The sequence below is a fragment of the Colius striatus genome, chromosome 1, assembly GCF_028858725.1.
Source record: "Colius striatus isolate bColStr4 chromosome 1, bColStr4.1.hap1, whole genome shotgun sequence".
Classification (NCBI taxonomy): Eukaryota; Metazoa; Chordata; class Aves; order Coliiformes; family Coliidae; genus Colius; species Colius striatus.
The window spans coordinates 138677429-138694114 of record NC_084759.1 but is presented as its reverse complement, the minus strand read 5'-3'; the positions used below and the strand labels follow the sequence as shown (position 1 = coordinate 138694114).

The 16686-nt window shown below is 36.3% G+C and overlaps 1 protein-coding gene across 1 annotated transcript in view; it reads left to right on the top strand.

The window, feature by feature from the left end:
* Positions 1-16686, top strand: part of PIK3C2G (phosphatidylinositol-4-phosphate 3-kinase catalytic subunit type 2 gamma) — a 200942-nt gene that overhangs the window by 87022 nt on the left and 97234 nt on the right. The window contains exons 16-17 of the mRNA XM_061988856.1: positions 1523-1616; positions 3321-3415. Of these exons, the coding sequence (XP_061844840.1) occupies positions 1523-1616; positions 3321-3415 (189 nt within the window). The remainder of the gene's footprint in view (positions 1-1522; positions 1617-3320; positions 3416-16686) is intronic.

The window sequence follows — 16686 nt, the reverse complement described above, 5'->3', positions numbered from 1 at the left end:
ACTTTCTCCAGGATGACAGGGTAATCTGTGTCCTTTAGTCATTGTTTATATTTATGTCTACACTAAAAAAAAACTTAAGAGATTTTCAAAAGATTCTAATGGACATAACAGTTCAAAGGGTAGAGATTCATCACTTTTTAGGGGGCAGATACTTGCCCTCAGAGAACTGGATCAAAGCCCAGAAGCTCTTTTGAATAATAACTAATTGACTGTGATGCTGTTTGAAGACTTTTTGTTTCCCTGTTGACAGAGATGGCCACTCTTGCAGGTCTGATGACTGAAAGATCTGTGTGACCATTTCCAGTTTGCTTCAGGAGAAGACAGAAAAGATTCTTGGGATGGCAATGTACAGCTTCAAATACTGAAACAATAGTTACGGATGACCCCAAATAGCAGACATATACAGAGGAGCATATATGTTCCTTTCCTTGTGAAAGTGGGAGAGTAACAGAACAGCTAACCGTGAACCAATCTAGGAAAATTCTGTGTACATTAAAGTGTCTGTGTAATCACGATTAGTGTCACAAATGCAACACATGGAAAGGAGAAACTGATTTTTGCCTTTTAATTTTTCAAAATAAGCCCTCAATAGATTACTTATCACTTTTCAAATATTAAAAGAAACACTATACTTTTTGTGTTTTTCTCTGAAAACAGAGATAATGTTCTATTAAGAGTCAGTTTTGATCAGATGTCATCAAAATGTCATTCTTTTTATTTTTTAAAGAACATTGACCAGCCATGTTATCCACCCTTAGTTTCCTGTTTTATCGTTGCTGCTACACTATGTTTTCCTCTTTTATCATTTTTACAATTAGAGCTCCATCACAAAATCCTATATTAGGCTACAGCCACTCTGGGTTCAGCCAAGAATTGTTGAGAATAGAGCTTATGCTGAATACTCCAACATATTCGCATTGGAAATGACTGTTTCACTGATTTGGAGTCTTTCTAGGGGAAGCTGCTGTTTTTTTACTAAATTTTTCGATAGAAAAACTAAAAATAAAATGGATTTTGCATTTCAAAATTATTTTTTTTAAAAGATACTTGTTATTGTGTTATGATGTGAGCCAGGAGAGCTAACATGGGTGTAAGTTATCTGAAATGAATCCTTTTTGTGTGGAAAATGTCAAGATTTTTATTGTTCTTGCTCAGAAACAAAATAAGTCTACAAGTGACTGTTAAAAGTTCCCATGGTACTTCAGGTGAGTAAAAGCAGCAAGAGAAGATCCATAGTTTACTTCATATTTCAGGAAATTACAACACATAATAGTTGGAATTAGAAAAGGTATTTGAAAATCAGGATGTTTTTTTCCCTGCATGACACTCTAACAATCAGTCCAATTAAGTTATCCACTCTGTGTTTCTGAACTCTTGTTACAAGAAAGCTAATGAATTGATTTTTTTTTACCTATTCCATTTTGAGAGAAAACCTGTTTTTCTAACATTTTACATCAATGAGAGCTCGGGGGAGTTGGAGTGGTTCAGTAGCTCTTAATAATATCTGTTTGATTTGCTCTAGTTTTCCAGATCAAGATATTCGCAGAACAGCAGTCCAACAAATAGAAAATATGTCAAATGATGAATTGTTGGAATACCTCCCACAGCTGGTTCAGGTAAGGAAGAAATTGGTAGCCAAGGAAGTCTTCTGTCTGGATCAATAACATTATTAAATTCTTTTGATTCTTTCAGTTTGATTGATATATTGGAAGAGGAATAAATAAGAAAGGCTGGTAAGTTGGTGCAATGATTGAATTAACAACAGGGCTGAGCTGTAGACTGTTTTCCACTTGAGAATTTAGTTGTTTTGGCATGCTGATTGAACATTTCTGTGTGCTACAATAAGCTGTTTTCAAGTAACAAAGTAAAATAAAAAATGCATATGAACAAGAGAAATTCTGCTGTGACTGCCAAATCAGGGGCTGGTGGTGTCATGGCTTCATTGCAGTCAAGGAAGCAAATGGTGTTAAAACAAATATAAGTTTTTTAAATATAATATATATGGGGAAAGTCATTGTCAGTACAGAATAATCAGGGTGATTTAGATGTGGAATTGTCTTTTTATAGATTTATTGCATTTCACTGGAAATTAATGTTTTGCAAGGTATGGATCTGCTGCTTCTGAAGAGTCACTTTGTGGCTGAATAGGTCTCACATTGCAGTTAAGGTGGAACCTTTCAAAATATTATCCCCATATTTTGTGACACTGTACACATGGATTGCTTACTTTTCACAGTTCAGAGTTGAGTTTTGTATTTTAAAAAATATACATATATAAATACATACATATATACACATATCTAGATAGATATCATACAGAATCACAAATTGGTAGATTGGAAATAACCTCTAGAGTTCATCCAGTCCAACCTTCCTGCTAAAGTAGGTTCACCCCAATCAGATTGCACGGAGGTTTTGAAAACCTCCAGAGAAAGAGACTCCACAACCTGGGCAGCCTGTGCCAGGGTTTCCTCTCCCTCACAGTAAAGTTTCTCGTGTTCAAGTAGAACTTGTTCCAGCTTGTGCTGTTTATACCTTGTCCTGTCACTGGGCACTACAGAAAAAAGGGCTCATCTCATCCTTTAAACTCCTAAGTATTTATAAGTGTTGATAAGGTCTTCATTCAGTCTTCTACAGGCTGAACAACTCCACAGCCTTTCCTCTTAAGATGTTCTAGTCCCCTTATCATCTTTGTAGCCTTTGTATCTTCCACTGGACTGTCTCCAAGATGAGGCCTCAACAGGTCAGAGTAAATGAGGAGGAGAACCTCCCTCAACCTACTGGCCGCACTATTCTTGATGAACACCAGAATACCATTGGCCTTCTTGGCCATGAGGGCACATTGCTGGACCATGCTTAGTTTGCTGTCAACTAGAGCTCCCAGGTGACTCTCCGATATATATATGTGTATGAATATATTTATGTTAATACACTACTGTGAACCAGTGGAACCTGCATCGCTTTACAGCATTCACGTGGTTGGATGCTTATGTGACCTTTCACCTTCCACAGCTTTTGCCAACCAAGTAATCAGATAAACTTAAACATACCATTCATAGTTTTAAGTGAGGAAAGAGAAGCTGCATATCTACATATAAGTTAACAGAGCCAGAATTAGGGTAATATCTGCCTGTCTTACAGATGATGGCAGATACTAGTGTCCTGAAGATTTTTTGCTCATTGCATTGCTTGGCCGTTCTCCATATGTCAGCTTGCTTTATTCAAACTAAGTTTTGAGTCCTTGCTGATTAATTTTGTTAAAAAGGACAGACGATGAAGCCAGCATACACGTGATACTTATTATTACTTTTTCTGTTAAGGTGCTCAAGTTTGAGTGGAGTCTTAAAAGCCCTCTAGTGAAACTCCTGCTGAATCGTTCTCTTCAGAGCATCCAAGTAGCCCATCAACTTTACTGGTAAGATCATTTTCCAATACTGCCATAATATTTTTCTGTTACACTAAACTTTATCCATGACTCTATTGGTGACAAACTCTCTTTTTTTTAAAATAAAAAGCAAACCTAAGTTTTTGTTCCTTCTTTATTCCCCTTTCAGTACTGAATATGGGTAAATTATATAAAAGATCTGTTTATATCTGCTGTCATCTGGCCCCTGGCAGGAAGGAGTGGAGGAAGTACCATTTATTAAGTAAGATACCATTTGTATCTTTCTGCATTTTCTGTTTTGAGCCAAAAGTAACTTTCCTCAAAATCTACAAGTTCCAAAGAGCATTGACTTACTTATAAAGAATCCTGCTTTTTTGACTTCTCTGACCTCACATGAAGCTGTCACACTTCTCATATGTGTCAAAATGTGTATCTTACCCTTTGCATATCAGTCTGACTAGTGATGGTAGAGTTTCCAACAGTTCATTTTTGTGATTATGGAGATGTACCAGTCTTGACAGTAACTGCCATTCACCATCTACTTCTACAATATAAGGACCTCTGTAATTGTATTATCACATGCAGTGGTTATTTTATTTGCTATACTGTTACTTCAAGGTTCTCTGAATAGGAACATGACTGCTATCTATCTGAACAACTGTCCTGTGGTCTGAAAATGAAACAGATGTGGGTTGTTTTTTCTTTCTGTATTTAGTTGTGATGGATGAACTGAGCTTTCATTTTCAGTTCAACTGGTTCAGACCTCTTAAAGCAAAATCTTTCCTCCATGCAAAGGAAAGACAACTCAAAATGTAAACAGTTTGGTTGATGATCATTTGATCTTAAAGAGCATAGATCATACTTGTATACCTACATGATCTCTGGAAGTATTTGTTAGTTGGGATAAAACAGAATTATGAAAGTGTTTGTTTCACTGAAATGACTGGGATAACAATAACATGACTAATGAGCATGTCTCTCAAAGTCACATTTAGCAAGCCATTTTTCCCAGTGTTCCTGAACTATGCCTGAGACTATTCTTACTATCTTACATTAAACTTAGCCATACTGGATATAAAATATCCAGTCTAAATTTCTTAAATGTACCCAGAGTGTTGGTAGTTCCAGTTTTATTTCTGGAATTCAGTGAACAGTGGGAATATCATTGGTTTGTCTGTATTTTCTTTAGCTCCTCTCTTCTCTCAGAAGAAAAATTACTAGGTATCTGTAGTCTTCTTCCTCTTTACCTTTCAGTGAAGACGTGTGCAAATCCCCATTTTTTTCTCAAGTTTTGCTTAGGCTGGCTAATATTATAATGTTGGGTAATATAGAGATGCCATCCTGAGTAACAGATATACCTATCTGGCACAGTACAATTTAATGTGTCAAAATACATTTACTTTATATACAGCTTAATATATAGCATAACTACATATACCCATGTGACATAGAATATTTCTCAATGTTCATTGTATTCCCTGCCTTTCAGCTGGCGGTAGTTTTTTTCTTGCTGGATAGTCTTTGTTCAAATCTTTGCGTCTAAACTGAAAACTTTAATATGGCACACATCTCTCAAAATTTTGCTCTATGTATTCATCACACTACACACCTTTTTTCCCACCACCATGTTCTTCAGTAGTAAGCTGTTTTCTACCTAACATTTCAATTTATGTAATTATTCATATCCCTGTTACAATATTTTAAGACGTAGTTTCCAACAGTATTTAACTATTTTCCAAGTCATTAAAACAATACTGTTTTAATAACAGTAATTTCATACTTCTTATTAATAAAGCTATAATTACTTAAAACAGGTTTTTCTTTACTTCACAAATTTCATTTTAGTCCTTACAGAAGTAACAGGACAAAAGAGGTTTTCTTCCACTTATCTCTAAAGAGGTTTTAAAAGAAGCTCGGTGATTTAATAATGTGCTGAACACATGTTTTCATGTCCACTCACATAAGAAATGGGATTAGGTAACATTTTGTTCTCAAGTGTTGCATTCTGTTTCATTACAAAGTTAGCGATCAAGAAGCAAGGATCAGTAAAAACAAACTTTAGTAACAAGATCATGTTTATTTTTATTTGTAACAAATGACATTACCATTCCACAATCGAATAATACATTATTGCAAACAGTGAATCCAACTGAAATAGAACTTGGAAAAGAGGACTCTAATGTAATGCAGAAAACTGGTGATGTGATTTTAGAACTATGAGGGAAAAAGTCAGCTGATTTTAACTTCCACATTTTATGATTTGTTATTGTAATCATAGAAACAGTACCAGAAATGGTGGAGACCCTCAACACTAACCTATTTTAATGACAAATATAATTTATAATAATATCTTAGTTGTTTAAAATTGACTCAATTTCCCTGCATACCAGAGATAAGCAACTATGCAACAATGATGTACCAGCTTATCATCTTTGTGATACTAATGACAGGTACTAAACTGTTAGCTTCTTTTCATCAAACAGTGATAAGTTTTCCTGAAGATTTTATTTTAAAGTTATGGGACAGTAATTGGCAAAGGTGGATAGAACAGACAGAATATTCATTCCTGGGACATATCTTTAGCTGTTGTAAATCACTATAGCTTTAGTCTATTCTTTGCTTGTATCAGCTAGAGATTTGTCCCATTAATTCTGCTATTTAGAGTGAAAAGATAATTGTTCTTACAACGTTTCTTTCTTTCTGATCATATGTGACTTTTTCCCTCTCTAAATACTTGACAAATTTGGGCCATCTGCATTTATCAATGTTTCAACTCATTATTAGTATATTTGAATGCACTCCCCTTCTAAAGGAGACTGAAAACTGTCTATGCATAAAGTTACCAGCACAGGACCCACGTATTATTAAAATCCTATTTCAGTCTTATTCCAAGAGTTATTTATGCCCATGAGTCATGAGGAACATTTATCCTGCCACACTGTCTTCTAGAAATTCACTGTGATTCTAGTCTTTTCCCATCAGAGTTCTTGGGAGAAGGCTGGAGCAAATTTTCCCATTCCCTGGAGCTATGGTGAGAAGAGAAGCTATTAAACTTATTCTGGCAAAGCAGAAAAGTTACTTGAGGGGAAAGAAGCCTGCTGAGGCCCTTTGGGCCCTTCTGCTTGTTGAAACTCTTTGTTTATCTCCTTGCTACTGTGTTTCACGTGCAGTTAGTGGGTTTTTTTGTCAGCTTTTGTGCTGGAGTTTTAATCCACCCCTCTGTCTCTGGCAACCTGCCAGTTGGTTTCCCACTTGCTTGAGTGGTTTTGGCTTTTAGCTACTTTCACAGGTGGCAGCTGCAGCATACAATCAAAACAGCTGGCTGGGGCAACAGGTGGCCAGGAGTATATCTCACAGATGGTTGCCTTCTACAGAAGGATTGAATAACCGGAAAGAGGTACAGTGTCCTCTAGAATCTGTGGCAGCTGCTTGAATGTGGTGCTAAGAAACAGGCTTCATTGTCACAGAAGAGCGTTTGTAAATTTTGCTAGAGCATGAGAATCTGGTATGCTTAGCTCAAGAAAAGTCAGGTGCAATCCTTGCTGAGGCAAAATATCCTTTTGCAGCTTGTTTTCAAAGTCAATAAAACTTTATAGAAGTTTTCTAGTTTACAGTATTTCCCAACTACGTTTTCTCTGGCAACCAAGAGAAAAGGGAGGACTCTTCTATCTTTTCCAGTCCACATCGTGTAGGTAAGTAGGAATGTGAGATAAAAAAAGAGGCTCTCAGTGAAATCCAGCACTCTGAAAACAATGTGAATTAGACTATTGATTTCAAGGCTAGAACATAATATTTAATTTTTTTTTCCATATAGAAAAGAACTGTTAGAAGCAAAAATAACATAAACAACATATAAAAGTTTAGAAAGACACCAGCTAAATTCTCTGCTATTGGGAAGTTAGTCCCTCAATACTATGTTTTCAAAAATTCTTACCACTTAGCTTCATTCAGCACATTGGAACAATAGATTGTTTCTTAATATTTTCTGAAAGGAAATATATTTCTCACTGTCACAACTAATCTATGTTACCCATAATTTACTTGAAGACTTCAAAAGAAGAATTAAATCAGGCAGATACTCATCTGTCCAACAGCCTTAATTATCTGAACATTAAACAGACTCACATCCACTAGTAATTTCTCTTCCCACATTATAGTATCTTTCTCCCACAGTCAGAAGTTATCAAGTCTGCTAATTATTAATGAACTTCCTAAATAGCTGCACAGAGCAGGCTGAAAAGCCCAACCCATTAAAATTACGTTAATATAAATACATTTGTAATGTAAAGACATATATTTTTCTTTGTGTTAATTTAGTCCTTACTGGTCAGATATAACTTAAATATATATAACTTTACACTTGTGAATAGACAGACTTGGTATACATTTGATCTGTTTTACTACTCTGCATTAGGCTTTGAATTCAAGTCTGGAGTTGTTCAATCTTACAAACATTCTGAGAATAATGTGTCATTCAACCAAGTGATGATTACAAATTTCATCTGAATTCAGCATACTTGATGTGATCATCATTGTATTTTGAACTGCAGAGAATCTCAACCAGCGAATGAATTCCATCCAGGGATTTTAGTTCTGAATTCATAATTCTTATGTATGAAATATCAGTAATTTAGGGACCAATTTTTTTCTATAGTTACTTATGTGTATAGTAAATAACACCATTAGAATATTATATCTGTGGATGATTCAACTGTCTACTTTGCTAAGTGCTTCATTAATAGCCATGTGGGACTTGGATTATTGCCTTGGAAAACAGACAGATAATGTTTTGTTTCCTGATTTATAGACTTTCAATTTTCTCAGACTCCAACTTTAGGAAAAGATGGTGTCAAATGAAACAAAGAGATTTTGGTCTGAAGAAGCACAAAGAAGTAATATTACTCTTTGCTCATTTTGACCTTCAATGTTTACAGACTGAGTGGGCAAAGGATATGTTTAAATCAACAAACACGTCTTACTTTTAATTCAACACAATGTAGGTTTTAAGAAAAACCTACTGTTTTAGATTCATTTTTGTGTGTGTGTGTGTCTCTAAAGAAAGAGGGGAAAACTGGCTATGAAGACAGCTGGAACTGATAAAAGGAGGTACTAGCAACTGTCAATGTTTTGCTACCCTGATCTGCCAATACTGCTCGATAAAAGACCATGGGAGAGCAAGACCTAGTGCTAGACCATTGGTCTGCAGAATTTCTAACTGTTGCCTTCTGTCTGGCCCTGTTTTGGACGGCTTTGTCCAAGATAGCACTAGAATACAGTTTTGGAATAGCTCACTTTAGTGGTCAAGAAGGGTGTAGCACACACAGAGCACCAGGGAGACACAAAGCCCGGTGGTGGGTAGTGAAGATTCAGCCTGTATGCTGCAGAGGGAACCCACTCTGCTACATCTGTGATGTTTTGCACCAGGTCCAGAAAGTGCTCCATGGATTGACTGACATAATTGAAAGGCCATGCTAGAAGTTACACTTTCCAGCAAATCTAGAGGCATACTGGCAGATGCTCTACCCTTTAGTAGAAATATTTGTAAGATTGCTGTCTCTACTATCCCATGTGTAAAAGAAAGATGTCTGAACCCATAACTCTTTGAAGTTTATGAGACTTTCCACTAACTTCAGTGGCCTTTTAATCAGGTAGTTATTCTGTGGGACTGAGACTGTGAAAAGTTTTGCAAAGCAAAGATGTTGCAGATGCTATGATTTATCTTTATAAATTGAAATATTCTGACTAAAATAATAAAAATTTTAAACCTTTCAACTTGTAACTAAAAGGAAAAGGTAAACAAATGCCAAAGAAATAAAAATCAAATTGCAAACTACTGGGAAAGGTTAACAAAGAAGATAAGCATGACATTTTGACATTTTAAATATAGAGAAGGAGTTAGTTTTTTCAATCTGTTAAAAATCAACACTTTTTTTAAAAAGACACCCATTCAAAAATTAATAATCAAAGCTATGAATTTGTGTAATTGAATGAATATGATAGTCTGGTGAATCTTTGACAAAGGACATAAATAGTATAGTTGTACATGTGTCTGTTTTTAATTTTCTTAACGAATCTCAGTAGAAAGAGTATATTCCAGAATGTTTAGAAATCCAGAAATGCTATGTCTTTTTCCAAACAAGCATGAGAAGGAAAACGTAAGGCACACTTATGATCATAAATTGAGGTGAGAATAGAGTGAATGGTGACCATTATGTCATTAGTTGTATTCATGCAGGCAAGCATTCAAATGCAGATAAATGAGTTACTGAACACAGACACAACTCTGCGTGTCTGATTTGGAACGTAGGAAATTCCATGCCAAAAATCCTATTTGAGGAATGTATGTTTTATTTGAGTGTAATATTAAAAAATCTGCAAGTGCCAAAGTTATCATTGCATGAAACTCTAATGAAAAAGCACATCACTATGTATGTGTACAAGTGGACCAACTTAGAGTTGGAAAGATAAACTAAAAAGATGAAAGATTTCTGAAAATAGAATTTAAAAAAAGAGCAGCTGGCCTTAATTATTTTAGCCTCATGATTTATAAGGTAGCACTGAGGAAAATGTTTTTCAGTGCATTGTTTTTTTCCAAACATTGCTTGTCTGATTTATTTTTGCTTTGGCTCCATTTACATTTAAAAATGTTGAAGCTGACAAATCTAGTTTTTCACTTATGCTAGAAAACTCTCCTCTAGATTTAAATTGTATCTATCATAACTCCTCCAATATCGTAACTGAACGTGAATAATTGGTATTGTCTTTTGGCTATCCTCTGTAGAAAGGATTGAATGGACCATTTTGATGTTCTGCTGCTGTCTCAGATGCTGGGATGTGATGGACTAGAATGATCCATTTGTGGAATTGAACAGGACTGAGAAAGCAGAGTTGTGTGTTGCTGAGGAAGGGATTTAAAGCAGGTCTCTGTGCAGATGTCACACTAGGCTTTCATCTGTGCTGTTCATCTTTTTTCAATTAAAAATGTTTTATTGTTGCCTTCTTCAAAAACAAAACAGAGAGACAAAATCTTTCCTGATAGATACCTCACATAATGTTTGCTTATCCCAGAGGAACATTTGGGGATGTAAACCAGAGTAGCCATAAATCAGGCAAGCTTTTGACAAAATGTTCATCTAGTTCTGTCACTTCAAATGGATAATTTCAGGCATGAATATGATATATGTGGAGGGATTGTTTTGTTTTCTGTGCTGTAAAGGACTACTAGAAAAAGATGACCGAAAGTAATCCATTAAGCTACATCTTTACATTGAAATTTGCTTGAGGTAATTATTGAGGTAGGCAAATATATTAAGAGTGATCAACTTTAATAATCTGAAATGTCCCAATTCATAAATAATATCAATTTAAAGATGATGCAAATTTCCCAAATCAGGCTGCAATGATTTTGAAGAGTGAAATCCTCAGTCAGAAAGCTAACAGCATGGAGAATCTCCTGTGGTCCTCAGCTGAGCAGCTGGTGTCATTTCACTGGTGAAATATTGCTTTCTGCAGCCAAGGGCAATCCTTCAGAAGGATCCTCCATTGGGCTGCTTCTCTGCTACAAAGTCATAGCGCTACCTGATTCTGATTGCTGAGGTGAAATGCTAGGAGAGGATGTCTCACTTTTAAATTTCTCAGATATAATACCTAAAAAAAAAATTTCTCCACCTTTTCTGTTTGCACTTTTTTCACAGCTTTCTTCAAAGTTTTTACCTTTTGTGAATGTTTGGAAACTTTTTCCTTGTGATCTCCTTTGTATAGAGCTTTTTTCCTATAAATGACAACTATTATATTCAAAATGAAGCTTCAGGTATTTCAAAATTACATCATATAAGTCTTGCTCTCTTAGAGGTCTTTTTCCAGCTTAGCAAGGTTTTGTGTTTTAGCTATAGGTTTTTTTAAACTGGTTTTAGCAGTTTTGAGCTACTCTAGAGTTGTTTTCAGTTCATTTTACTTTGAATGTGTGTCATAAAGCTCTTACCATATGACTTGAATAAATGCAGTGCAGGCTCTGAGTTTGTTAGACTGATATGACAGAAGACTTCATTTATAGTTATGCAATTGACCATAGTCTTTGTCTGACAAGATTGAGTTGAGTAAATCATTCCTATTTCTGAACACATTCAGTGACATCTTTAAGGAAAAGTATGAATAAACAAAGGCTTCAAGTGGATACAGGACATTCAGTTTAATGAATTATTAGTCATCTCAATGTTGCTGTCAGTTTTATGTTTCTGTAGTTAATATTTCTAGATTTAATCATCATTCTCCACCAGAATGAAAGCTCGGTGTTAGATCTTTGTGTAAATAACTGAAATATTAGAAAAAGGAGAATAATGAATTACACTGTTGAATATGTTCTGTCTGTACATGATTTAACAGAAAATTGCTCTGTGGATATTTTCTGAGAAAGAAGTCCCTAATGTAAAACTGAATCTAATTATTAACAGGTCAATAAATAAATAAATAGAATAAAAGGCCATCTTTCCCAGGAGGAGAGGAGAATGAATTTATTAAAAGTCCCGCCAGGTCAACAGTGCAGAATTATTAGAATTGAGTATTTTTAGGTATTTTCAGACGATGACTATTTCAGGATTAAATTCATAAAACCCTTACTGTTTGAAAATACTTCCTTGAACATTAATTACTTCCTGAATACTCACTGATATTAAATGATATATTAGTCTGTAATCATAATGTTTTCATTTGGACTAGGACCAAATTAAAAATAAGCTGAGAGAGAAAAGAAAGAACTGTCAGATGAGTTGTATTTGTGTGGCTCTTTTGCTTGAACAACACTGCTAACATGGTGTAATAATCTCCTTTTAAACAAGAGAATTATGCAACGGACCATGTCTCTCATTGTCTCATTCAGTGTTTTCTTGGCAAAGAGCCCACGTGGTTGAAACCAATGTATGTTGGACCTTTGAATTCAATAAAAGAAAGTAACCACCGAATCTAAAAGAATCAAGATTCCTTCCAAATTTAAAGCCTGTAAAATTCTACCCAATAGTTCATACAAGCAGTAGATATCTCAGTCAAAAGGCAGACAACCAAATTGTTCTTTAGCTTTCTCTGTACTGTCTATCAAATACATTTAATAGTTTTTTGCCTCTGAAAGGCCATTATTTCTATAGTAAGATATTCAGAGATATGTTATCACAGTATTGTATCAATAGTGGGAGGCTGAAACATTAGCATAAAGTACTTAGTAAGGAATTTTTCAGTGGGGATTTTTTGAAAGAAAGTTCATAAAATTCAAAACTTTTCACAGAAACATTGAGCTTAGATGTAACCATTCAGATGGTATGTGAAATATCAGGTGAAGTTGGAAAAAACGACGTAGAGTCATAGAATCATTTCAACTGGAAGAGATCTTTAAGATCATCAAGTCCAGCCTTTGTCCCAGCCCTATCAACCACTAGCCCATTTCCCCAAGTGCAACATCCACCTGTGTCTTAAACAGCTCCAGGGACTGTGACTCCACCACCTCCCTGGGAAGCCCATTCCAATGCCTGACAACCCTTTCAGTAAACAAATTCCTCCTAATATCCAACTTGAACCTCCCCTGGCACATTTCCTCTTGTTGTTTGTCACTAAGGAGAACAGACCAATCCCCACCTCACTCAACTTCCTTTCAGGCCATTGTAGGGAGTGATGAGGTCTCCCCTGAGCCTTCTTTTCTCCAGGCTAAACAGCCCCAGATCCCTCAGCCGTTCCTCACAGGAGATGTGCTCCGAATCCTTTACTAGCTTCGTAGCCTGCCTCTGGATCCTCTCCAGCACCTCAATGTTCTTCTTGTAGAGCTGGGCCCAAAACTGGATACAGTGTTTGAGGTGTGGCCTCACCAAAGCCAAGTACAGGGGAATGATCACCTCCCTGCTCCTGCTGAAAACACTATTCCTGATCCAGACCAGCATGCCATTGGCCTTCTTGGCCACCTGGGCACACTGCTGTCTTAATAGTTATGCTAGTCACTGGGGATAGGAAAGTGGAGACTTGTGGCTGCACTAATCCAGTGGGTGCCACACTGAGCTGTCTTGAATGATTTCTCCACCTCCATATATTGCTGTAAAAAATATCATTCTAGAGCAAGTCACCAGCATTTTTTCAACTCAACTTTGAGGAGATGCAATGTATATTTTAAGAAAGTCCCTAATACAAAGGTTTTTATGTCATGTACATCTTCTTGTCTTGATATTTGTCTACATTGTCCAATCATAAACCCTTAACAGATTGTCTTGTTCCTTAGCTTGAAAACACACCATGTTTTGTGAAATACTACTGGCATCTCATCTCTGCAAAATGTCCCCTAGCTGCTATTCACTGGTGGCTGTTATTAAGTGGGGGGTAGGATTTAAGACTAGATAAATTGCTGGCAGCATCTATATAGGAAATTTGTTGTAAATTTTATTTGTAAATTTAGCTTCAGTGTTGGAGTAGGTATTGTTTTTCATTTGTCAATTTTCAAAGAGCTGATACAAATTATCTCCACTGAAAATTTTAAAAGGTGAACACAAATTTGATTCTATTCATAGTTTGTTTATACTCAGTTCAGAATTTTAGTAGACAATAGCAACATAATACGTGGGCTGTTGATGAAAAAATCAGGTGACCAAAATTCCAAGGTGTGACTGAGCCATGCAAGCAAAGTGCAATGGACTGTTTACAGCTCTAGAGTGGTGCAGGTTTTGTTATGTGGATAAAGAGCCAGGGAAGTAAAGCCTACATCTTTTTTTAATGTTATTAACATTATTAATGATGTGAAGAACTACAGAGGAGATAAATTTTAAGATATTTTAGGAGATGACTTTTAGAGATTGCCTTGTCCAAACTAGAAAAAGAATTACTCTGCTGCTGAATGTTCTCACTTCCCTTAAAGACCTAGATGAAACATGGTGATGTGAAAGTAAATGAACTGTCGTGTTAGCAAAACTAAGAATAGTAAAATCCTACTCATTATCATAAGAGAGAGCACTGAGATAGGCATTGAAATAATATATCATAGTATCAAAATTTAAATGATCATTTGAATAAAGAAGAGATAACACATACACAAGTGGATAATCTTTTAAAATCACCACCATCCCCATCTCTCAAACTGAGATTCCCTTTCTCACCTCAAGTAATAAATGGCCTGGAAAATTCAGATCCTTGGACATAAAGAGTGACTCTATTTCAGTGTAAACAACAAAGCAGCCCTCAACATCTCTCTCAATCAAGTCCTATTTTATACTTCTTACTCTTCATTTTTTTAGCTTGTGTAGCAGGGCTTTTATCTGAGTAAGTTTAAAATAAAAATCTTTTTTTCTCTTATGTCAGTGATCAGTTTTCATTTTCAGATTCTCCCAGCAATTGTTCAGTCTGTCATCTAATGAAATTAAAATAACTGTTACCCAGTCGCCACCTCCTGCTCTGTTCCCAGACCAGTGCTTTCTCACATGCATGCAGTGGTGTTCTTATATTTACTAGATATACATATTCTGCTGTGCATGCTTTTCTGCATGCAGACTTTATAATCTAATCAATGTTGTTTGGAAACTGAATGATTTCTTCAAGATTCACTTGGAAATGGGTAAATGATGTCATGTGCAAAGCAGCAGGCTTCTGTCAGTTGAAAGGGAAAACAGGAAATTACCTCCACTCAGCTCTGCAAACATTTCTGTCTCTCGTGCACCAAGATCCCAATTCTTCTCCCTGGCTTAGAAGTCTGAGCAGTCTTTGCTGGTTTGGGAAAGGAGGGAATTGTCACAATATTCACAGTGTCTGCACAGAGGTGGGGAACTATGTTTGAAGTGGTGCAAAAAACAGGCTTTAGGCAGCCTGAGAGTTAAAGAGTAGTAGTCACTAGTAGTCACTGAGGCAAATGACAAATAAAGCAAAGCAAAGTATCTTTATAGGTGGAAGGATGCAGAAAAGCAAGAGAAGAGCAGGGATAACTAGTAAAGTAATATAGTTCTGCTGTGCTGTCTAAGAAATAAGAGAGTTAATTTTTCCCAGCTGAGAAGTTTATATTTAGGTGAAGACCTCCTGAGAGAACTGTGAGATCTAGAACTACTTCCATAAAAAAACATTATTCACAAGTGTAACCTGTGCTGTTACTCTCACCTCTCTGTACAGTGTAATTTTGATTTGATTGCCTATATTGCTACATGTTCCTCTGGAGACCTTTGTGCCTAGATATGTAACCATGCTGTGCTTCCATCTCAGTCTAAGCTATTGATTCTAGAAGACAAGCAGCCATCAACTCTCCTTTCAGAGGAGCCACTGGAGATTTGTACTTGATCATTTCACACATATCCTGACTTTGACTGAACTGCCCTTCTTTGCCTGACATAGCTTTTCTAAGAACCTGGAAGACTGTAGGCCAAATAGTGGCAAAGCTCCTAATCGCTGCTATTCTGTACTCAGGAGTACTTCTGGATGATGTGGTTTAGAGAGCGTAAAGAATAATGTGGAGTCTTTGTTCATACCCTCAAATTAATCTATGTCACAGAAATTTGGAAATATTTTCTGTTCCTGTGACAGTTGAGCCCCAGCTAGAACTTCTCACTAGAAATTGCCTTTCAGTTGCAGTGCAGTTAATAAGACTAAGGGCAGGCCAGAGTGATGTTCCCAACTTAGAAATGTGATTCTTTGGCTGCTTATTCACGTAAATGTTTCCAAAAGGTCATGATGGTCAACAGAATTTTAAATCTTTCTAAGGTAGACCACTATATCCTTGAAGGCCTGTCTGTCATTAAGTCCCATCTTTTAAAACTGCCTTATGTTCTGAGAAATCATCATCATATGGTCAAAAAGCACCCCTGTTCCTTCCCTGTCACAAGAATTCTCCCAACTTGCTGCTGAGGCCAAGCCCTCTGAATGAAATGATCCAGTATCAGAGCTAGCTCTGCTTTGAATAGGGAACAGACTAGAGGACCTTCTAAGGTCCCTTCTGATGTCAGCTCTTAGATGTTTCTGTGAGTTACAAATTAATTCTGTAACTATCTTGGATTGTTTACTGATTCAGTTTCCATGGTCCTTCAGTTCTTGAGTCATCTTAGGAAGAAGTGAGAATATGAGTGTTTCCTAAATGAGCAAATTGATAATAGGTATCATCTGTTAGATGGAGACTTTCATCAGTAACTTTCCATAGTATTCGACACAGGTAATGCTGCAGCTGATGGCATTGTCATGAAAACCACAGGAGAGGATCCCAGAAAGACAAAAATAATGGTCAAATTATATGTTCCGCCCCAAGGAATTCCATTTGCCATCAATGATGATGGTGTTGGGCCACTGCAAACGCTCCCATCACA